General features: G+C 48.9%; 1 protein-coding gene across 1 annotated transcript in view; it reads left to right on the top strand.

Moving 5' to 3' along the window:
* Window positions 1-12,070: 12,070 nt before the first annotated feature.
* gpm6bb (glycoprotein M6Bb) overlaps window positions 12,071-25,000 on the top strand; it is a 35,006-nt gene continuing 22,076 nt past the window's right edge. The window contains exon 1 of the mRNA XM_030343626.1: window positions 12,071-12,229. Coding sequence (XP_030199486.1) covers window positions 12,226-12,229 — 4 coding nt within the window. The 5' untranslated portion in view covers window positions 12,071-12,225. The remainder of the gene's footprint in view (window positions 12,230-25,000) is intronic.

Genomic DNA, 25,000 nt, shown 5'->3' with positions numbered 1-25,000 from the left:
CTGGTGAAATAACAAGTATTCTGGTTAAACAACCGGTACTCTGGTTAAAGGTATTCTGGTTAAAGGTATTCTGGTTAACCAACGTATTCTGGTTAAAGATATCCTGGTTAACCAACAGGTATTCTGGTTAAAGGTATTCTGGTTAAAGGTATTCTGGTTAACCAACAGGTATCCTGGTTAACCAACGTATTCTGGTTAAAGGTATCCTGGTTAACCAACGTATTCTGGTTAAAGGTATCCTGGTTAAAGGTATTCTGGTTAACCACCAGGTATCCTGGTTAAAGGTATCCTTGTTAAAGGTATTCTGGTTAACCAACAGGTATCCTGGTTAAAGGTATCCTGGTTAAAGGTATTCTTGTTAACCACCAGGTATCCTGGTTAAAGGTATTCTTGTTAACCAACAGGTAACCTGGTTAAAGGTATTCTGGTTAACCAACAGTTAACCTGGTTAAAGGTATCCTGGTTAAAGGTATTCTTGTTAACCAACAGGTAACCTGGTTAAGGTATCCTGGTGTGTATTGCAGCGTCTCTCTGACAGCTCCTCATCAGATCCCCTCGTCTCCTTGAGGCAGCCGGCGAGACGCCCTAACCTGTCACTCACAGGCCAGCTGTGGCCCTGGTGGGACCGCAGATCGGAGATTAGACGCAATTGCGACCGGCGGCGAGTTGTTTTCATGCTCCGAGACGCGGCTGGGATCAGAAGTATGTTGCAGAACCAATTACCCACGGCAAGGCCACTAAACACTTATCCACCAGGGCATTTACTTTCTGATGGATATTAATGTGGAGGAAACTAATCTCAAGCAGCAGAATGTGGGGTTGAATATTAATACCGCCGGACGTTTCCCCCCACCGCCATCGCAAAGTCAGAGTAGGGATATCTTGATGTTGACCGACACAGGAGCTCCCCGGGGTTGAAGGTCTTGTGGTTTCGCTCTCCTGGAAACAGGGGAACTCCAGCCTTTATAGCTCCTCTCTCCTTTCTCCCTCTCTCCTCCTCTCTCGTCTCTCCTCTTCTCCTCTCTCCTCCTCTCTCCTCTCTCCTCTTTCCTCCACTCTCTCCTCTCTTCTCTCGCCTCCCTCCTCTCCTCTCTCCTCCTCTCGCTTCCTCTCTCTCTCCTCCTCACTCCTCTCTCGTCTCTCCTCTTCTCCTCTCTCCTCCTCTCTCGTCTCTCCTCTCTCCTCTTTCCTCCTCTCTCTCCTCCCTCCTCTCTCCTCCCTCCCTCCTCTCCTCTCCTCTGTCCTCTCCCCTCCTCTCTCCTCTCTCCTCTTTCCACCTCTCTCTCCTCCCTCCTCTCTCCTCCCTCCCTCCTCTCCTCTCCTCTGTCCTCTCCCCTCCTCTCTCCTCTCTCCCAGCCAGAGGCTCTGCCACTTTGACAGAGAGCCGGTTCAGCTCAGAGCTGAGTAGCCGACTGTCAGCCGATGGAACGGGACGAGTTGGCGCTTAACGAACGTCGTGTTCCTGACAGAGATCAGCCGGCGCCGTGTCAACACGGGACCACGTTGTGTATTAATGAGGGCCCCGCTGTAAACACACGGAGGGGCCCCCAACGGAGCGATGCATGGACGGACTCCCAGAGTGGCGTGATCGGGAGTGTGCTCACATTCACCACACAGCTGCCGCCGTTCGCAAACATCATGGCCAGCGTTCCGCTGTCCCCGGACGCCTGCACGCACGGCGCGCCGCATTCTGCAGCCGTCGCGCCTCTCCGACCTGGCACATGTTGGGTCACCCTGGTGTTAGTGTTCCTCCAGGCGTTAAGTGATATCCTGTCTGTCGGGGATGTACAGATATTGCGGCAGACAGATGTGTGGAGACAAATGTGTGTCGAGAGAAGAATGTTAAGTAAATGTGCCTCCTAGTCCTAACAGAGTGTGGATGCGTGTGTATGTGTTTGTGTGCTTGTGTGTGCTTGTGTGTGTGTGCTGGAGTGGGCGTGTGTGTGTGTGTGTTTGTGTTTGTGCCTGTGCGGGTCTGTGTATGTTTGTGTACAGTATATGTGTGTAGGTGTGTGGGTGGGCGTGTGTGTGTTCCCACGAGTGTGTTAAACCAAAAGCACAAATATTTATGCAAATTGACACTGGTGGGCAAACGTGAACGCTGGAAAGCTTAAGACATTCCCTTCGCCGAGCGCAGCGGCGATAGCGCTGTCAAAACAAATGATCATTCCAGAGAGTGAAATAGTGGCCGTGCTCATCACCCAGCCGCCTCGTTACAGACCGTACTGGGATGGATCCCAGGTGAGAGCCTCGGAGCCCGGAAGGTCTGATCCAAGAGTTTAAATAGAAACACTCATTACGACTCTCTCACCTAACTCAACTTGGCACACGTTTACCGCCCTCGTGAATCCATGCTGATCTGTGCTTCTGTTTCAGATTGATGTCGTGCTGTGTGTGTGTGTGTGGGTGTGTGCATGGGTGTGTATGTGTGTCCTCAGCCATGTGTTGCATATGCCTCATGCTGATTGCATTATTCAACGCACAAAATAGTGGATAGTATTGCTTTTATAGTGTAGGCATTATATTAATATTTTTTGGTGTATTCTGAGAATTCACCGTATCTCTATCATCCTTATAGGTCGCACGTCTGTCCTCCCTCACTTTGCCGCCCCCATGAGGCCGGACTCCCTAAAGCATCGGACCTTAGAGGTCAGCGTTGACGAATAATGAAACGGCATCCATCCTCCCCCAGGTTACCACGGTTACCCACTAGACGCCTGCCTCCCGTGGACCGCCAGACTCTGGGGTCAAAGGTGAAGCGGCGCCGCGGCGCCTCACACACACACACACACGCTGCGGTCGGAGGAGGAACGGAAATAAACAGAAGTGTAGCGCTCCTCCAACATGGTGCCGGTAGTAGGCTGGCTCTCTGAAGGGGGGCAGGAGGCAGGAGGCAGGAGGCAGGAGGCAGGAGGCAGGAGGCAGGAGGTAGGTACTGGGGGCTCCTGCTGTCTTCAGAGCCTGGAGAAGGTGCGTCATGTTCTCAGCGTTACCGAGTGGTAAAATTTGTCCTCCACGAATCATAGGATTCGTGAACCTCAATCAGGTTAGGTTGGTTTCATTATCTCCCCAATGAGACACTACACAAATATATATACTATAGGTAAATATGCGTTAAATATGTGTTTCATATAGCGACTGGATAAGTCACACAATTAAAAGTGACATCAGAATCTTTGTTGGAATAACCAGTAGAATCCAATTATCTGGAGGCGAGGTTTTGTGTGATCTGCCGAACGAATCCCACTCATTTGAGAGCAGAGATAAATAATGACATACTTAATTCACTGCTTAACTCACAACTCGGGATCCACCCTGGAAATAAATTGCCACAGGCCCAGTGAACAATCCGCCCCCATCTCCCGAGCCCTCACATCTCTCCATAGCCGTCAGAGCCCTGGACAATAACTAAGCAGAAGGAGAGACAGTGAAACGGGAGACAGGCAGAGAGAGGCGATAATAAAACAAGTGATAAAGGCAGGCAGAAGGCATAAACATGGATTGGCCTTCTACGAATGTTCAATGTACGGTAGCAGAGAATGGCCTGTTGAAGGAGAGATGCAGAGCTTTGCAACGTGTGATTCCACCTGTTACGCGACGTCCCCCCCATCTCCGTCGCGCCGCGCGATCACTTTGGAACCATTTTTAGAACACCGAGGGGCAGTAAACACAGTTTCCATGGAAACATCAGCGAGACGCACACTGATAAGCGGATTGGTGCAGCTGCACTCGTCTGATGAAGAATGAAACCTCCGGGGCTGAGAGGGTTTTCTCAGCTCCGGCGAACCGCAATCAGACAATGCCAACGTTATTCGAGGGGAGGAATGGACAAAAGTCAGTTCTTCTTTATGCTTTTTCCGATTGTGAGCCGAGACATCAAACAGGAGTCTTATCTGGTTTCTACCAATGCAGCCTCTGCTAGGGTACAACTGCTGCCTGCCAGCCACACACGCACACACGCACACGCGCACACGCACGCACGCGCATCTCAGGAGGAAACACAAATGGGCAGACAGATGTTGCTTTGCAAATGTGCGCGTATTGATTTGGCCCATATGTTTCAAATCAATTCAGAGTAACAATCACCGACAGCTTAATTTGGCATCAATCACCGGGCCAGGCTTGGAAAGGAGAAACAGAAACACTGTGCTTTGATGTCTTCTTCAGCATTACGCTGCAGATTATTTCTCACCATAGCCTTAATCTGTAGGCTATACATGTATTCAAGTTATGTAAACCCGTTGTGTAATGGTTTATATTTGGAGTGTGACCCCATATAGCAATTCTATCCGCAATCAGCATGAGTCATTGATTCATTAGCCACCTTTAGTTTTACTCTGCATTCTGGGGTGTGAGTCTGGACTGTTCATCGGACACAGGGAGACATCTCCTATCCAGACTGATAACCTGAGTGACCCTCTGCCTGACAGCTTAACGTCTCCATCCAGGGAGTTTATCACACTCCCAGAGGGGAGTTCCGGGCTGCGTACGGAAATATGAGATATCTGACCTAAAAATGGATAAATACCAAAAAAACTCAAATATGAATATTGTCTTGGTTTCACTTTCAGTTCAGAATCTATCAGGAGTAAAAGTGCCCCCGCATCTCTTGTCCCTTTCAGCAGCGTCCTACAGAGACGTGTGTAGCCTTGCTGTACTGGTTCCTCTGTCGTTGAAGGGGCAGCGGCTCAGTGAACGACAGATCGGAGGCTGTCTCACTCTACGGAGCCTGTCTCACCCCGAAGAGCCGTGGATGGAGCAGAATAACACGCAGCTGTTACACACCACTCATTTCCCTGTTCCTCTGGATCAATCGATGTCGGTGACGTCACCAGAGGAACTCTTGGGGCACGGCTGTGTTGTCTAATAATGGAAGCTACCCCTCCCCTGACGGGAGCTGGGGACGGGGAGATATATCTGCCATCTGATCAGATATTAGAACTTTGTTCAAACGCGAGTTTGTGCAGCAGAAGAGATGGAGAGAGAGGGATAGGGCGAAGGAAAGTGAAGTAGTATGCATTTCAGCATAAGTCCCCCGGTTGAATATCTCTGTAGGGAATAACCCGATTGAAAAAGCTAAGAAACATGTGTCTGAGATCTCCTGTATAAATTAAAAGCTTCGGTCAGAGGAAGGAAAAAAATGATGATAAAAAACAGGCCAAAGTGTCGACATTAGCAGATTCGTTAACTGTCTTTACTCTCAGCACATTTTTATTTTATTTTTCCTTTTTCTTGTTACTTGTTAATGCAAGCACAAAGAATAACAAACCACCCACTGTCTTTTTCATATCATATCGTTTTCAAAACCACACGTCTTGATCACATTTGTAAAAAATAAACAATCCATAAAAAAAAAGAAAGATTGCCATAGCCTCCAATCACGAGTGTTAGATAACACATCCATTCTGGTAAACTGCAGCAGATGCAGCCACACCTTCCTCGATTAGTATTTTAGAAACAAACGGAGGACCATTTAATGACCCGTTAGCTGGAGAAGCAATCACTTGACACCCATTCTAGTTGTGTCATGCCTCGGTCTTCTAACAGTCAGGGAGACTCCTGCCCTTCATGTGGCGGTGCAATCAGCACACATCAATCAGAAAGCGAGAGGCACATCGTTTAGAATTGCGTTCACTAAACCCATAAATGAATAAAAAATGAGATGGAAAGCTATTTATCTCTAATTAGTATCGACATTGTGTGTGTGTGTGTGTGTGTGTGTGTGTGTGTGTGTGTGTGTGTGTGTGTGTGTGCGTGTGCGTGTGTGTGAAAGATTGCTGGCAGTCAGCAGGGAAATTATGTTTAGGATTGACGGAGTGTAATCACACTGCAAATGGATGCTATGATGCATTGCTTATTATACGACGTGAACGGTGCAACCATTTAATTCGACACGGCAACCGTCGGAGAAAATGGTTTTCTAAGATGACGAATGCTCTCATCTCTATCAATGTAGTTCACCGTTTCACGAAAAGTCAATATTGTCACAAATGAACCCGTTGACAAATTAAACACTCATTGTCGATTAAGTATAACCAGTGTGGAAAACAAGCCAAACAGGCTGATGTCTGTGTTTGGCAATAGAAAACATATGTAAATCTCAAATCATCTAGGCTCCTGTAATTGACCCAGCTTTCTCACCAGGATATGTCGTCATATGCTGATATCAAGGGGAAGCAATTAGCTGATTTGAAATATTCCTACTAGCCTACTCAAAATAAATTCTTGATTGGCTAATTATCATATTTAACCTGAGGGAGACGATTCATCTGGAGGCGATGTTGAGAGGCTTGAATGCTTAATAAATGCAGCAAAATCATTTATATTCCATTAGGCCTATAGAGAGTGACTTATGTCGCTCTAACGCTGATGTTGTTGTTATACTCCTCATGACCAGAGGGGGGCGCTCGCTCCAGATTAAAGGTAAACAGTTCAATTGTTTTTGCTTAGCATAAGTATTAACTACTGTAGTTTTTCACATCACATATTCGTATTTTCAATATGATTACTCTCCCTATGTATTTTGTCCAATTATGGTATTTTGGTGGAATGCTGCAGTAACAATTGTGTCAAAGTATTGTCGCTTAAAGGGGCTTTACATTGGTTTTACATTAAAAAGCCAACATTAATGTGAATTAAAATAAGTAATCCTACAAATCATGTGCACTGGCAATCGGAATCCTGAAAATAAATCTGCCTACAAAGAATGGTCCGTTCCCTATTCGCCTCTCAATAATTATTTAGCAATTAGCCAGCAGTGGCATGCCCACGCGTTCACATTTTCACCTGAGCTGTCACTTCTGATCTGCCTCCACTCTCCACGCAGACGGACGGCCCCCACACCCCCCACCCAGCCTGCGGGGGCGGTGTCAGCGGCTGTCAGACTGAACGCTTTCATCGCAGATTTCCGTTATTTATTTTTTTTGGGCTCCTGCAGTTCAGTGAATGTGTTTAAAACCCGTTCACTGTCGTAGTGGTCGTACCTCGACCCACGCGGTCAGACAAAACACATCCATTCTGTATCGTTTTGTAACAAAAAAATGGAAAATACAGCATTTTAATGTCTTTAAAACAGTAAGTTAGTGGTGGTGGCAGCAGGCATCGGCAGTCAGACACGCAGCACCGTTATCACTTCTCTGTGGTTGCAGCTCATGTTACTCTGCTGTTTATCCATAGGTCATCCTCTCCATTGCACACCCAATCAGCTGGGATGTCTGGTTCTGACTCCCACAAAGCACTGATAAGTAACACACACACGCACATTCAGACGTCACATGTTCTAGAGGTTGACCCGCTTCTGGGAACGGTTGTCCTCGCCTTGACCTTTGAGTGGCATCAAAATATCATACATGAGAGAGAGAGAGAGAGAGAGAGAGAGAGAGAGAGAGAGAGAGAGAGAGAGAGAGAGAGAGAGAGAGAGAGAGAGAGAGAGAGAGAGAGAGGGAGAGGGAGAGGGAGAGAGAGAGAGAGAGAGAGAGAGAGAGAGAGAGAGAGAGAGAGAGAGAGAGAATGCTGCTATTGAGTTATTCCCCCAGAGGGGGCCAACAGGGGATGTTGCACTATGGGGTGATAGCATTCCAATCACCCTCCGTCATCAAGGAAGTTCATCACTTCCCTGAGGTGATTTATGTGCGCTTGTTGATTAATATGCCAACTCTTTCTTTTCTCCGTGGTCTTTGGAGAATTCATGCTCCCAACAGTTGTGATGGGGAAGGAAGTTTTTTAAGCATTCATGTCTAAATTAGCATTTTTGTTCCTATTTGCCCCTTTATTAACCAAACCTCACAGATACATGTAGCCAACTATTGCATAGGGGTTGAGTTTTGAACAGATGAATACTCAATCTATTCATATTCAGATTGAGTCTGTAAAGCTCATTATTTTGACCGCATGCCCGCAGGCCAGGGTTAACAGAGGAACGAGGAGACCCCTGAGTTGCAGTACACACCTCGCCGCTAGATGGCAGTATGGCACCGTTCTGAAACAGGTTATCGCTGGGTCTCCAAACACTGCTTCTTTGTGTACATTCTCGGGTACCGTCTCCGAAAATAGCATCAGATGAATCCGACTTGAAGGCATTACGTAGCGAACATCTGTCTCCACGGTGTATCGTGGTTAGTGGCAGGGTCATAAGGCAAAGACATACATGTTTAGATTCATTATTCCAGGGTAGGCTAACCATAATATATATCATTTTATGGATCAATAAAACATTGATGTTTTGAATGTGGTTTCTATGGAAACGCCACTCCGTATCTCTTCTTACGGCAGCTGCTGGATCGTTGACCTTTATTGAAGAGTTGCGGCGACCCACTTCTGTTTGGGGGAAATATCACAAGAGTCTGCTGCATGGCGGCTCTGTTGATGTGTTTTCCCTGAGTTCTGTCTGCTGACTCTCCCCTCCCCATCCCAACCCTCCTGAAGCCTGCGAGAACGGAGAGGGCTTCTTCTGCTGTCCTGGCTGCAATCAAAACCATCTTCCCTGTATCTTTTTTTCAAATCGTAAAAAAGGCCTTTCTCTTGAGGCCATGTTGAACACGTCCAATGGGGAAGATCAGAACAAAGATGGATTTTCTCTCTCCCCCCCCCCCTCTCTCTCTCTCAGATGCAGCCCTACTACCTCCCCAGACCTCAACACGTCTTTGTAAATTCCCCACGCCTGAAGCCCAAGGGGTCGCTCGGTTATGAGTCCAGTGTGTTCCCTACTTCCTCTCCCCCCCCCCCCCCCCCTCTCTCTCTCTCTCTCTCTCTCTCTCTCTCTCTCTCTCTCTCTCTCTCTCTCTCTCTCTGAAGATTAAAGGGATTTATTGGAAAGGAAACATTTCCATTGTCAAAGCACAATAAGTAATATGTGGACAACATAACATACAAGATCATAATAATAGTAATAATTAGATGTTGTTATACTATATACTCCCTCTCTCTCTCTCTCTCTCTCTCTCTCTCTCTCTCTCTCTCTCTCTCTCTCTCTCTCTCTCTCTCTCTCTCTCTCTCTCTCTCTCTCTCTCTCTCTCTCTTTCTCTCATCACTTGCCCCCCTCTGTCTCTCTCTCTCTCACTCTCTCTCCGTCTCTCCCTCCTCTCTCCCCCCCTCCTCCTCCTCCTCCACCACCCTTTCTCCCCCTGTCTGTTTACATTCAGGGTGATACTGTTATAAAGACCACTTGTTACTGGACATGAAACCGAAAGCCTCAGTCATTTGTCATTTGAACAGCCTATTTCTGTTTGCCTCATTGGAAAAACCCTGTTGCTGGTTTATCATTAGTTTGTAGCGTTGCGAGAACATGAAATTTAACAAACTCACTGAAGATCATCAGAACCTCCAATCATCCAAGGCCTAGAAACAGGCCTGGGATCAGTTCAGTGTTTAGAACAAAGTGTAATCTGACCAAACACTGCACAGATACTTTCAAGTTGTATACCGCAATCAATTTTTATGGACATGCTGGATTACTTATATTCCTTTTTGTGGTATAAGCGGTAAACAATATGTTTCCTTTCGTATCTGGCCATACATGGTGATGGAACATTCATTTTCCTTCTGAAAATATTAAACCAGATGTTGTTTCCACACTGAAGGGTCTTATCGTGTTGTACACCTTCACATCTCAACACGTGGCTCAATGCTTTATGTGCAATACTCAAACCTTGTGGGGATTCCCCCCACCATTCTGATGCTGTGTTCAAGCCATTCCTTGTGTTTATAAAGATTTCCAGGCAATGTGAACTTCGAACTTGGATTTATTTTAACCCATAAGAGAAAAATAACTCTCATTCAGACTTTGGAAGATGCAATTTGTTGTTGTGTGGTCGTGTGTGTGTGTGTGTGTGTGTGTGTGTGTGTGTGTGTGTGTGTGTGTGTGTGTGTGTGTGTGTGTGTGTGTGTGTGTGTGTGTGTGTGTGTGTGTGAGCAGTCAAACAGCTTTGTTTTCCGTTCCAGAGCTCGCTGCATTACCTCATATCCCCCCTGCTGTCTGCTAGTATTAACGTTAGGGTGCACTCATGATTTAATTAAAAACATTGCAGAATGGAGGCACCTCATATGGAATAGAGGTTGTTTAGGAAAGGTTTTAACTCTTGATGTCAGCTTGCAACGTTGTCACGAATAGAAAATTACTGATTGAATAGATCAAGTGTCCATAATGGTTTAGTTACTTTCATTCCACAACTTTTATTGTGTCCTTGAGTTTGGTGAGTCATGGAAAACTACAATTTACTAGTGATTCCTAAAAGCATTTACACCCTAAATCGTTTTCCCAGGGCCCTAATCGTGTTTATTTCTTCGGAGTGTTTCTGATTCTACCTCACAAGCGAATGACACAACATTCTAATATAATACAATTTTATTTGACATCACAATCACAATCGATAACTATTACACTGTCAAAAGTACTTGAGGGAAAAATGAAGTGCTGTCAGCGAGTCATAGATCTCGGTGACTGCCGCCCTTAACTCATGGGGAGTGCGGTGGCTTATGGCTCGCCATCAAAACAAACCTCACGGGCGGCCTGGTGAGCAGACGGGCTGGTGAGCTCGGTCTCTGCCTCGCGATCAGACGACCTGTCAGCTACTGGACTCACTGCAGCCACCAGCACGCTTCTGGAATGTTCCCATGCAGATCCATCAGTCACATGGCCACATGCAACTACACAAGCGCACACACGCACACGTGTAACACAGACACACAGACACAGACACACACACACAGACACACACACAGACACACACACACAGACACACACACACAGACACACACACACAGACACACACACACAGACACACACACACACACCCACGCACGCGCACACAGACAAAGACACATACACACATTTTTAGACCCCCACAGTTCACACCCAGACTCATGTGTTTGGTCGTTCGCTCCACTCTATTTGAATTGTCGGACGCCAGCGCTGTTACCCTAGCATTTGGATGTTACTCCAAAGCTGCGTTCTCCAGGCTCATGTGTTCATTATGCTGGAGCTCTGATGGCTGCCAGGGATCATTGTCATTCAGTTGAACCCTGGGACCTGGGAGTTGAAATACTCCATTTCACCCCTGCTGAGACAAGTCATATATTTGACTTGAGTTAATTATAATAGTCTGACTATGGGCAATCTAACAGATGCACAGATGCTATCTGTTCTACAATGTGATTGATTGACAGTTGAGTGATTTGTGGGGTTGGTTTAATGCGTAGAGAGTTATCCTCATTCTTATGAGAGGATTCTCTGAGCAGATCTACAAGCTGCTCACGCTGATTCTGCATTTCAAGTCTTTAAAACGGCGGAGGCAAATATTAGTGTTTGAGAAGTTGTTGTCCTCAATAAGTGGGGGTGGGGGGGCTGGTAGGGGAGGGGGGGGGGGGGGGGGCTGCTCATGAATATGTCCATTGAGATCGGTCCATCTGGCACGGCCTGAAAAGAGCAGGCTGAGCGGACGCCCCGAGCCCTTGGTTACCGTATCCCAGACCCCAGAGTGATGCTCGGAGATGTTCTCATTGGCCACGCCGCCGACGCTGAAGATCGCCCAGCGCAGAGTGACCCAAGCTTTTTAGTTGTGATGTAAAACAAACTTTTAGTTTTTCTTTATCACGGCTGCACCTCGGATATAGCGGAAAAAAGCATGCCCTGGAAAAATCCGAAGCCATTACCTTGTGCTTCTAAACAACCACAAACTAAAAGGTTTAGACCACTTTATTTAAGTTATTCACAAACGCAAAGTAGAGTCGATGCAGAATCGAGATCGGAAAGGGATATTTCTTTACATTTTATTTTTTTTAAATAATAAAAGCCACTCATGCTCATGTTAAAGTGCCAATGCGGAGAGAGAGAGAGAGAGAGAGAGAGAGAGAGAGAGAGAGAGAGAGAGAGAGAGAGAGAGAGAGAGAGAGAGAGAGAGAGAGAGAGAGAGAGAGAGAGACCTCTGAGAAAGTGCAGCAGGTTAAACTTGCACTTTAACTTGAGCATATGCATTGGCAGCTCTTCTCCACGGCTGATCTGGTTAAGGCAGGGCTCGGCCATCCCACTGGGGGAGTTTCAGTGTGAGCCGTCCCCCTCCCCATCCCTAATCCTCCTCAACCGTGACGTCACGACGCCGGTTGCTCCAGAGGGAAGCTCCGCTCAGAGTGCCGCTCACACCGCGCATCCCCTGGACGCTGCATCACCCTGGTTACCGCCGAGCGCCCATCGGATCTCTAACCTCAGGAAACTTCGGGAAACTCAAAAAAATGGGTGAGTTTTTTTTTTTTTTACCAAGGCACGTATTCTGGTTTTTGGTTTTGTGCGTTAGCCCGACTCGAAAAAAGTACTTTTATCGTCGCGAGTTCTTTAGCGACAGACGCGGACTTCTGATCGGCTGCTTAGAGTTTAAGCTGGCGGGTTTCTTGGGGTTCCTTTACTATCGGCTTTTAGGGTTCAGACTCTTTCTACGACCGGACCGCTAGTCCAGTTCCTGACCCGGATCCACCGTGCCTGACCCGGGTCCGGCGCTAGGAGTTGACTGGGGCACTTTGTGGAGGAGATTAGGGAGATAAGTCTATAAGGAGACGGACTAACTTGGCGTCAGCTCTGCGCGTTAAACCCTGGTTCTCCTGTAACGTTAACCTGCTGCACTTTCTCAGAGGTCTGACTGTCTCTCTCTCTGCCTCTGTCTCTCTATCACACTCTGTCTCGGTCTGTCTCTCTGTGTGTGCGTTTGTGTAGGTGTGTGTGCGTGTGTGTGCGTGTGTGTGCGTGTGTGTGTGTCTCTCTCTCTCTCTCTCTCTTTCTCTCTCTCTCTCTCTCTCTCTCTCTCTCTCTCTCTCTCTCTCTCTCTCTCTCTCTCTCTCTCTCTCTCTCCAAAGGAAAAACATTTATATTGTCCGTCAAAGCACAATAAGTAAAATGAGAAAAACATAGCTTACAAGATCATACGTTGTAATAATATCTCATAAACACTCTCTCATAAACACTCTCTCTCTCTCTCTCTCTCTCTCTCTCTCTCTCTCTCTCTCTCTCTCTCTCTCTCTCTCTCTCTCTCTCTCTCTCTCTCTCTCTCTCTCGCTCTCTCTCTCTCTCTCTCTCTCTCTCTCATCCATCACTGCCTCTCTCTCTCTCTCTCTCTCTCTCTCTCTCTCTCTCTCTCTCTCTCTCTCTCTCTCTCTCTCTCTCTCTCTCTCTCTCTCTCTCTCTCTCTCTCTCTCTCACTCACTCACTCACTCACTCACTCACTCACTCACTCTCTCATCCGTCACTGCCTCTCTCTCTCTCTCTCTCTCTCTCTCTCTCTCTCTCTCTCTCTCTCTCTCTCTCTCTCTCTCTCTCTCTCTCTCAATGATTAAAACCCAATATTGCTTAACGTGATCAGATAGTTTGGGGTATGTCCTCATCACTGATATTGATCGTTAGATCGATTGGTCCAAAAAGACTGAAAGGAATTTATTGAATGTCCTGCGTTGTCTCTGTTGTGTCCACAAAGCTTATCAAAAATTAGTGCCTGCATTTTAATTTTTGGCCTGATGCATGTATTTTTGGGACGTGAGGTTTTTGGCCTCAAGAAGAATATAGACTAACATTGAAATAACAAATAGTTTTAGACATCATATTTAAGATAGTTCTAATGCTGAGGCAGTTATTTATTGGTGTGAACATCTTTGTCCCAGTTCCCTGAATTGACTCCAAGTGTTGCCATCTGTGCTCACAGAGAGAGCTGGTTAGGAGTGAGATTGCTTAATGCCATTGATATATTCTATCTTCTATCCAATATAATATCCACCCAGATGTGTTTGCAATAAATAAAGAATATCAAACGTTAATGTTTATATTTGTACAGGCCAAATCGTGAAACTATTAAAGGTGCCCACAAAAGATTTTAATAACTTTAGTTGTGCTTTGCGGTTTGTCTTGCTGATTGAACATGCGGGTTTGCCTTACTTTGCATCATCTCTCGATGGAGAACGGTGTCCTTTGGACCGAGGGAACCTGACAGTGTGAGAACGTGTGTCCGTGCTCGTTTATTCGCTGGCGAGGCCGCACAGAGCAGCCTTTGTGTTTTTAATTTGGAGGGAGTCCTTTGTGTGGCTTCGGTCTCCCAAGTTCACTGAATCGCTGGTTGAAGAGCGACGGGCCCAAACTTAATCAGCCCGCATTCTGGGCCTCATTGATGATATTGGCCCCGCACCGCGATGCACTATTGTGCATTCATGGGCTCTTCAAGTTAAAATTCCTGCCAGTGACAACCACCTTGTGTTTGAGAAGCCTACGTGATTAGTGTTGTTATGTTGCCACAGAAAACTGTCTCAAAATAATATGCGATTTGTCAATAATCTTCTTGTTTGTTAGAAGTTTGTTTTTACCGTCATTTGTCATGAAGATAAAGACCTAGAAGTTTTGTTTGGTGAGATGTTTTGGGCGTCATTCTGTGTTTTGTGTGCTGCAGTCATAAGCGGTCATCAAAGTCGCCCTTCCTTTGGGAGAAAACTGCAGCTATCGTTAGGCTGTGTTCTGAAAACACAAACCTCATTAAGTGGGAAAAGTTGTGTGCTTGGGCCTGTTGAGACAAAACACACAGATCTCCGGGCCCGAAGTTGTGTACACATGGAGGAAAACAAAACCAACGGAAAATGGAGGGACGGAACTCAGGCAGAAAGGCTGTTTTCCCTAGATGGTTGCAATGCACAACCTGCCAGCTGTCCCGTTTGACTCTGTGGAGACGAATACTTCCATGCCGGCTCCCTTTCTGAGTCGGCTCTCTGTCCTGGGTGTAGGGCGTGGGTGGCAACATGGCCGCCAACCAGCAAATGCAGCAGGGTTTGTTTTCCACTTCCAGACAGACATCATGTTCTCCTCCATTCAATACGCTGTAAACTTCGTAGCAACAGTCCTGGAACAATCCCCCCCCCCCCCATCGCCCACTCAGGCACACAGGGCTCTACGAGCCATCCCCTGGTGCCCTCAAAGCACACTGTGTCCCTGACCACTTGATATTCAGACGGAAGGTCGCGGGTCAGAGTGCTCCACGAGGACCTAAGTGAGGCCGCGGTGCATGCGATGATGAGGATAATGATGGGAGTAATCATTTAAACGGGCAGCCATGACAGGGGCCTTCTGCACGCTGAGAGGCCGAAGCCAGAGGGTTGTTCCGCACAGAATAGCTCGCAGAGGGCCCTCTAATTGGTAGATTGTGGCCTGGGTTAAGTTCCACTCGAGTCTGCGAGAGCCTCTCAAATGTATCGGTTATTATCGGTTATTATCGGTTATTATCGGTTATTAAGGTTTGAGATATGATTCAATGATAAGCTGGATGATAATGTAAGGCTATCTTGTGACTGCAACGGCTAATCAGATGCGGCTAATCAGATGCAGCTCATCGACGAGGACTGTGAACGGTTGTTGTGTGCGTTATTAGTTCCAGGCGCTGCCATCTAAAAAGGATTTGTTTTTGTTTTTGTGTTTGCTCATGGAAACATTTAGCCAGCCTGGTTTTGTGTTAAGCTGTTGTTGCTAAGGCTCGTTATAGACCTCCCGGTTCCCAGGAGAGGCTGATGGGAAGATCCTGAACCAAAGTTACATCATGGCTTTATTTATTGAGGGAGGGAGGGTTAGTAAAACTAGAATTATCACACATTATATTTGATTAAACATGACGTGTTCACTTCTTAACAATTTAACAACATTTCACCATGCATCATTCATGTTCAGTACGATACATATCCAAACCCTCCAGGTCTACTATTCCCTTACACAAGACTGTGTATGGCACAGAGAGCACATGAAGGATGAACTGGAGGATGTCAAACTTGTTGCCTTCCTCCAGTAATAATAAGCATGTTTCCTACACCTTGGCGTGTGTTTCCTAGTACACGTCGGTCCCGGGCGATCGATGGGGATCCTTGCGTCGTGTCGCTCGGTTTAGTGAAACGGCTGCAGCCGATCCCGCCACACATTACACCACCGACACTTTCCCTCAACAGCCGGCGGTCCGGGGCGACACCGCCGTCACGCGACCCCGGCCGTGCTGAGCGTGTGGAAACAGGAGAAAGACGCGTGTTAGCGTGTTAGCGTGTGGCCGGCCGGCGGGCGGGCCAAGCCTTTCCCCTTTCTGTAATCAACAGCCTGTCAGCCAACAGGCTGAGCAATAACAGACGGCCAGATAGGGTTTCCTCTGCTCTTTGTGGGGCGGGGGGGGGGGGGGGGCAGGCTCAAGGTGATAAATTGGCAGGAGCCATGTGTGGGGCCCCTGGGGTACGCTGTGAAGACAAACACAAGACACCCGGCCCCCGCCTAGAGCCCCTCGAAAACCCGTGACCACGCTTTATTCGTTTTGTTGTGTTGACCACTTTTAGTGTTTTTTTAACGTTCTGAGATGACACTTGGCTCCGTCGTTGCTTTTCATTCCGCCGCCGGATTGGAGCCGACGACAGACACACGGAAACATCCCCGTTGCGTGCCAGCGTTTACATTGCCGGCGTCCTGGTCTTTGTTTACTCGCCGAACCCCCTGGGTAATGAGGTAGGGGGCTGTCATAACCATGTCATAACCTCTCCATCTGGCCCCCGCTCTGACCCTCCAACCCCGGGCTGTAACGAGCTGGCCCAGGGCCCCGCTCTGGGGGCCCCCCTGCTCTCTGAGGAGGAGTGGATCACTACGGCTCCTGAGCGGGACCACTTGAAGCTGACTGGCCCGTCAACACACCGCTTCCTCCAGGCTCCTCGCTCTCCCGTCCCCGCTCCTCCAGTCTGCTAATCCCATCGTCCTCTCCGTCTCTCCGGTCCCACGGCTTCTTTAGAGACGGGCCCCCCCCCCTTAGCGTCCCCCCCCTGTACAGTTGAAGTTCTGCCCGGGCCCGCGGACCCGGCCTGGCACCCATGTTAATTTGTTGACCCTAATAAGTCCAGTGATAGACAAAGAGCGCCTTTGTGTACATCACATGAAACGGTCGGAATACAAGTCTTTGTGCGGAGGGGAGGAAGCCTGCTCCAGCATCAGTTTTACCGCGGGTCCGTTAACTATTCCACGAAGGAAGGAAGTCGCCTTGTGTGTGTGCGTGTGTGTGTGTGTGTTTGTGTGTGCGCGTGTCACACTCTGGTTAGAGACAGGCCGTAACTCCATGGGGGCTCTGTTTGGCCCCCAGAGGCCGGCCTTGTCACAGAGATGACACACGGCCACATGGTTGGAGGCTGCAGGATATTAAAATACCCAAATATGCCCTCTAATATGCAGATGATTAGAGCCCTCTTTGAAAGGCGGGTGGATTAATGTTGTTGTGGTAACACATGCTGAAGATAAAAGCTGCCCTTTGTTTAACCTGAAACAAACAGAAAGAGTGATTGTAGATTGTAGGAGAGGTTCACACATGTTGGACCGTATGTTTGGTTTAATTACAAATGTCAAACAAATCCAAATAAAATGTTTCAAATGTGAATGTTAAAGTGTTTACAATCCACATCAGTGAATCCAATAGTGGGTGTTTGTGTTGCTGTGTGCAGGGCAAACTGTTGATCTGTTGGTGGAACAAAAGCGTGTAGTGGCGCAGTGTTTTGTTTGCAGCAGAACGACTGTTCCAGAAGGCCAGGGTGAAATAATGGGTCTGAAATGCCAGCAAAGAGGATCCGCGGTCGATTGGCACTCACCCACTCACTGAACACACACTCACCCGCTCACTGAACACACACTCACCCGCTCACTGAACACACACTCACCCACTCACTGCACACACACTCACCCGCTCACTGAACAATCACTCACCCGCTCACTGAACACACACTCACCCGCTCACTGAACACACACTCACTGAACACACATTCACCCGCTCACTGAACACACACTCACCCGCTCACTGAACACCCACTCACCCACTCACTGAACACACACTCACTCGCTCACTGAACACACACTTACCCGCTCACTGAACACACACTCACTGAACACACACTCACCCGCTCACTGAACACACACTCACCCACTCATGTGCACACACACTCACCCACTCATTGAACACACACTCACAACCATTTAAAAGACATTATAGGCCAATAGGCAATCTGAACCTTAACCTCCTTCATTGATGACGCTCTGAACAAACCTGAGATATCGCATTCACCTGCTGATAAGATCGGCTCCATATCGATGCGTTTGGGGAGCGATTAGCATGATCAGATGTGCATGTGTGGGTTTGTTTTGGAGGCCAGATTTGCCTCAGTGGCCCCGTAGGGCTCCATACTAGTTGGTGTCCGGGTGCCCCCGCCACCCCCCGGGGTGACAGCCGGGCCACGCCCCTCTGAAGTCCAGGATGTGGGTCAGAGGATTACAGCAGGCCAACGGCAGACAGCCAGAGAGAGAGTCGGGAGAGGAGCGGACACAAGGACAGATGGCACCTGAGAAATCCCCTCTCTGTGGAGACGGACCCAGCAGGGGGGATAGATCTGTCTCCGCAGTCCTTGTACTGGGCCGTCATTCTTAAAGCCGGGGTCGGCCCTTTAGATGAACCAGCCAGAGGGAGCTCGATTTTGAAAGCCTCCCTCCCCTCCCCCCAAAGCCACGCCCCCTAAACATGTGACTAGCTCGCTAGCTTTAACAACATGTCCGCCTGGCCATCAGGAAGCCTCCGCTCATTAGCTATGGGGATATGGGCAGAGTGCACAAAGGTAGCCGGGAAGATGGGTAGACAGACAGGTAGGAAGGTAGACAGACAGGTAGGAAGGTAGACAGACAGGTAGGAAGGTAGACGGACAGGAAGGCCTTCCATCCGTTTCATTCGGGCTGAATGGAATGAATTGACCGGTATAGTACAGGCATTCATTAGCCACAGATAGCGTATTATTTTAGCCAGAGCATTTGATTTAATGATAAATGAGGCTATTTACCGCCTATCACCCTAAATCTGTTCTTCTAGATGCCGCTAAATCTACACCCCTCACCTTTAAGTGAATTAATCATGCTTGTTAAGTCACATGACAGATGACTCAGACTTTCTCAGAGTCTTTTTCAGGATGATGATGATGATGATGTTACAAAGGCTTGGTGACAAAGAACATGTACTGCCCTACCACGACATGTGACAAGAGGAGAGGAACTTTACAGGCAGTTAGTGGAGCAGTTAATATCTCTCAAGAGGAGATGCATTAGAACTCTCTCTCTCTATATATATATATATATATATATATATATATATATATATATATATAAACTATAAAAACCTTGTGCTCGATGTAATCCCTTTCAAGGTTGCATGCGAGGAGTGGCGCTGTCCTCCCAGAATGCCTTGCGGCTCTATTGAGTGGTGGGAGCGGCGGACTGTTTAAAAGGAGAGCGCGTAGGATTGAGCTGTTGGAGGCTTGCCCGCCGGGCGTTATTCAGGCCTTCACAGATAGCTCTTTGTACCGGGCTCTTTCTGCACAGCTGCTAAACAACCATAAGACAAAGCATGCTGGCTCCCCGCCCCCCCCCCCCCCCTCTCCACCACACACCAATGAGAAGTGTTCACCATATGAAGAGCGCGGTGAAGAAAGACTCCCGCATTTGCATGCAGCTTGAGGTGGACGGAGCCTGGGAGACTTGAGAGGCAGAGCTGAGGTTCAACCTGCAGTGGACCTTTCCCACTGCTTTCACAGTCAGAGGCAGCACCCAGCCCTCTGTGAGTGTGTGTGAGTGTGTGTGTGCGTGTGTGTGTGCGTGTGTTGGAGGGCGGTAGGAGTGTTTGTGTGTGGGTCTGTGTGCGTGTGGGTGTGTGTTGGAGGGCGGTAGGAGTGTGTATGTGGGTGTGTGTGTGTTGGGGGGCTGTATGTGTGTGTGTGTGTGTGTGTGTTTGTATGTGTGTTTGGGGGCGGTAGGAGTTTGTGTCTCTGTGTGTGTGTTGGAGGGCAGTGTGTGTGTATGTATGTGTGTGTGTGTGTCTCTGGGGGCGGTTGGAGTGTGTGTATGTGTGTGTGTGTGTGTTTGTGTGTGTGTGTGTGTGTGTGTGTGTGCTCCACTCCAAACTGGTTATCTTTAGTCATCGACCATTCCTGAATTTCCCTTCGGGGTTTAATAAAAGCGTTATCTAATCTTTTAATACTGCATGATGCATTCATGGCTGCCGAGGAGCCGTTGTTTCAGTTTGACAGTAACCATGCATCTTCTAAGCAGGGCATCTCCATCATAACACCATTAATAACCCATAGAGACAGAGATAACCACCCTATGGTACGTTCCTGAACAGACAGTCCAATCATCTTGTGTTTGTAATGTACACAATGGTGTTACGCTCAGCATTCCTGGAGGCAGTGGTGCCTATAGCAGCTATCTCAGGAGCCGCTCGATAAGCCCTTCTCTGCGTCTGTCGCTGAAGTGGTCAACACATGACGATGTGCTCCGACAGGTCAGTGATAAGCGGGGTCAAAGTTGAAATATTTAGAACTTCGAGCGCAGCGTCAAGGTGGAGGGTCCGGGTGGTCCGCCCCACGCCGGGGTTGCGTCAACGTCTCAGCGCTCAGCTCCGTACGAATACTCTGCAGCGCTGAGCCACAACAACAGCGGAGGCGGTTCACGCGTTGACCGCGCTCAGCACCGCAGAGCGAGGAGGGATTCACACGAGGCCCAGATCAGTCGTCACCGTGTCCGAGCATCCCGGACATCCGGACAGCCTGGTGTTAGGGCCTCCAGATGGAGCGAGGGCCCCTTTCTGGGGCCTTCCTGCGGGCGCTCCTCCTGGGAGCTGCCTGAGAGCCGTGGAGAAGCCCAACAATGTGGGATAACCGGACAGCTGCAGGACACCCAGGAGCTCAGAGTACGAGTCCGGACACGGGGAGCTCAGGGTTTGGGGTTTTTACTCTGAGACGGCCTGGGCGGGAAAACAGAGAAGTGTTCGAGTGGAAGTCAAACGGCAGGCGATTGACTTGGTCGGACAAGGCGTGGCTGACGATGACAGGTTGCGTTCAAAAGTGCATTTAATCGTGGTGCAACTCTGAACAACAGCTCAGAGTATCGTGGTCTTATTTATTATGGGTCAGTGAGGCCCGTAATAAATGGGCCTCACTGACTTGTTGAGGCTGTTATGTCACCGTAGATTCAGCACAGGAAACAAATGGTGAAAACATCAGATGTGTGTGGGTGTGTAGATGTGTGCGTGTGAGTGTGTGGGAGTGTGCAGAAGAGGGGAGGGGGGGGGGGGGTTTACTCGAAACGCACTGAATCAGGAGAAACAGAATACCAACCTCGCAGCACATTCACCGGGCGGAAAATCCCAGATGTTTGCGTCTGAAAAACAGCTTGAGTGCACAGAAATCCAGGCGGTAGAGCCGTTAGTGAGCGCAGACAGGAGTATCGCATACACACTGCCTAAGTCCCCCCAGATCTTTGACCTCTCGGTGCCATGAGAACCCAACTTCTGAGGCCATAGAGCCAGCCTGGTCCTTTGGGGAAGGAGGAAGGCAAGGGGAACATCTGGGGTCTAACGTGGGCAGGCGGGCCTTCTTCTCCGTAACTCACTGGGCCAGAGGCATGTCCCGGTACAAATGACTTTGTGGAGGAACACTTGGAACGGGGAGGCTGAGTAATGAGATACACATGAAGTGATTCACTCTTTCCTTTCTCAGGGCCTTGCTTCACGCTGCTCGGAGAAAAGAGAGGGAGAGGGGGAGGGGGGAGAGAGAGAGGGAGAGGGAGAGAGAGGGAGAGAGAGGGAGAGGCAGGGAGTTTACTGTTGTGTGAAGGGGGCAGAGAGACAGCACAGTCTCTATTGTCTGTATTGTTCTAAGGCAGTAATGCAGTGGAGTGTCCTGCTCTCTCTCACGGGGGAGACTCGATAGAGAGTCAGCACCGGATTACTGACGGGATATTACTTTTACAATTTTTACTAACTTTGATTACTTTACAGAGCACTTGAAGTTCCACTGACGGGGCGGGCCCTGGCAGGGGAACTTTAAGTGCTCTGTAAAGGAGCAACGCATCCAAGGAGACGTCCCAGAACTCTGAGACGGCTCTGGACTCCCACATTCACTGGAAGAGAGGAAGCAGAGGTTTCCACTCTGGGAAAAATGAAAGTGTGATATCTTGACACTGTGTACGACTTGTGAGGTGTGTGTGTGTGTGTGTGTGTGTGTGTGTGTGTGTGTGTGTGTGTGTGTGTGTGTGTGTGTGTGTGTGTGTGTGTGTGTGTGCGTGTGTGTGTGTGTGTGCGTGTGTGTGTGTGTGTGTTCGTGTGTGTGTGTGTGTGTGTGTGTGTGTGTGTGTGTGGATGAGGGGGGGGGTGGGGGATCCCCGCCCCCAGGGTGCGTTGGATTAGGGGGGGCTTTGGAACTCTGTTGTCGTGGCAACCACGGTGAATGCCTGGATGCACGTCGGGGCTCTGAAGGACGGCCTGTTGAGTTAGACCCACACTTCACACACACACGCACACATACACACACATGAACACACACACACACACACGCGCACACACACACACACATGAACACACACACACACGCGCGCGCACACACACACACACACACGCACACGCACGCACACACAGATGAACGACACACACGCACAGACACAAACACACACACACACACACACACACACACACACACACACACACACACACACACACACACACACACACACACGCACGCACGCGCACACACACACACACACACACGCACACACACATAAACCCACACACACGTGCACACACATAAACCCACACGTGCACACACGTGCACACACACACACACACACACACGCCCACGCTCAGCCCTCCAGGGGGTGGGTGTGGGATAAACTCCAGGGTCAGAGGTGGGAGGTAGGCTGGCCAGGCCAGGGTCCGGGGACAATAGGGGGCTGTCGAGGGGGGGGGCGCGGAGAAGGAGACCCCAGCAGCTTGGAGAAGGTGGTCTGAGAGGGGGGGCATGGGAAGCCCTTCAAGATTAGCCGGAGAGTGGTGTCTGCTCCCTCCACGTCTGAGCTTCATTATGTCCCCTATTGTCTGTGTGTGTGTGAGAAAGCCCGTGTGAGTGAGTGAGGGTGGGTGTGTGTGTGTGTGTGTGTGCGCGTCTCTGTGTGTGTGTTTGTATGTTTGTGTGTGTGAGTGTGTGTTGGCTGTGTGTGTGTGTGTGTGTGTGTGTGTTGGCTGTTTGTGTTCACATTGGCACTGACCTTTGTTACACGTTTTGATTCGGGGGCCCCCAGCAGCTGGAGCGTGAGAACTTTGGGGCCGCAGGGCTCCTGGTCACCCCCAGACCCCACAGCCACCGGGGGCCGCTGTGTGTAAGAAAGGACCCCTGGGTGACGCTGGGTGCTCAGGGGCCCATTGTCCCCCCGTAGCCCGCGGTCACGGTAACAGTCTTTGGATTCACTTTCACGGTCGTTCTGGAGTTATGAAACACGAGGGCCCGCTAATGACGTGATCATCTACTGGAGCAGATCACACAGGCTGTAAACCCGGGGTCTGCTCATGTTAATTGGTGTTTAATTGCCCGTTTAATGGTGCAGGCTTTTGTGAAACGGTGCATTTTACTGCCTGCCACTTAAATTGCGCTGCATGGACGGTCTAGTCAACGAGCCGTGCAGGGAGTGATGTATAAAGATACTCACGGTGGTGGAAGTCACTGTGTTTAAGGGATGAACTCCACCGAGACCATCGACCTGCCGTTGGATCGACCTCTTTGGGCTCCGTGTCACGGTGACTTACGGGCCATCGATGTGGCTCCACCCGTAGTAGGTTAACATATTCACCAGGTCTCCCCTCAGGACATCCGGCTTGGCCGCGCCGTTTACGGTGAACCTTTCTGACTCTGGGTACACAGGGTGTGGAGGTAGATGACATTTATTACAGAATACAGCCTGGAAGAAGAAGCAGATCCTTTATTTGTCATTGCACAAGTGCAAGAGATATCTGCATCTCACCCATAGCTAGCAGCAATAGGAGCATTTAAACCATCACTAGCAGCAATAGGAGCATTTAAACCATCGCTAGTATCACTAGGATCATCTAACCATCGCTAGCAGCACTGGGAGCAATCAACAGGGAGCAGTGGGCAGCCAACGTGCAGCGCCCGATGACCAACTCCAGCTCTACTTCCTAGTGCCTGGGTCAAGGACTCTGGCAGGAGTATTAACCTACCATTGGAGGTTTCTGGTGTGGGAGGAAACCCACGTGAACACAGGGAGAACATACCAACTCTACACAGAAAGCCCCCCGGGGTTTGAACCCAGGACCTTCTCGCACCACTCCACCCTAGAGATCTTCAGTCTTTTGAGGGTTTCAATGAGCCATGTGACCTGGCCGACAGGACAGGCCTAGAGGGGTTTGTCCGTAGCTGTGATCAGATGTTCAGGGCCATGAGACTCTAGTTTTGGTTTAACTTCATTACTTTGTTACTCTCAGGAGTATTGTTCTCAAGGTTGAAGAGTTATTAGGAAGATCTGAGCCAACATTTACTGAATCCTGGTGTCCCAGCAAAATGGAGGGCTCTCCATTTTGCTGGGACACCAGGATTCAGTGGCCTCTCCTCTGTAATAATCAGCATTGTACAACTATCTGAAGATATTGCATGCGTTCGACTTCTCAGGGTGTCAACGGAGGTGGAGATGGTGCTATAGCTATGGGCTGGTTTATTGTTTATTGGGCTTAGTTAGTGCGGCGCACCACAGAGACACCATCCACCATCCACCCCCCGGGCAATCATTAAGACACACACATGTTCTTACACCCTGAGCAAACAGCACATAATTGCCAAGCAGTACTCAGACCCCCTGATGCTATCCAATAAAAGACGTTTGTAGTGGAAGAGAGTAAACAAAGACTTCTCTCCCTGCTGTGAAAGTGTCTTACCCATCCTCTCTCCAACCAAGACAGTCTCAGCATTAATTTGCTTTCCTGGGGCAAATATGCTGAGATATGTTGTGTGCTTATTGCTTCGAAATTTGGTTACAAATTGGGTTTACTGCTTAGGCAGGGTTTCTCGGGGTTACAGTATTTCCGCGGTTTCCCAGGGTACATAGAAGGAATTCTGGGTAACACAAACCATCTGTGTGTCTCTCTGTAAACCGACTAGGCTAAGA

The sequence above is a fragment of the Gadus morhua genome, chromosome 20 (genome assembly GCF_902167405.1).
Source record: "Gadus morhua chromosome 20, gadMor3.0, whole genome shotgun sequence".
NCBI lineage: Eukaryota > Metazoa > Chordata > Actinopteri > Gadiformes > Gadidae > Gadus > Gadus morhua.
Note: the sequence above shows the minus strand (reverse complement) of the source record. Positions and strands in the feature narration are given on the sequence as shown.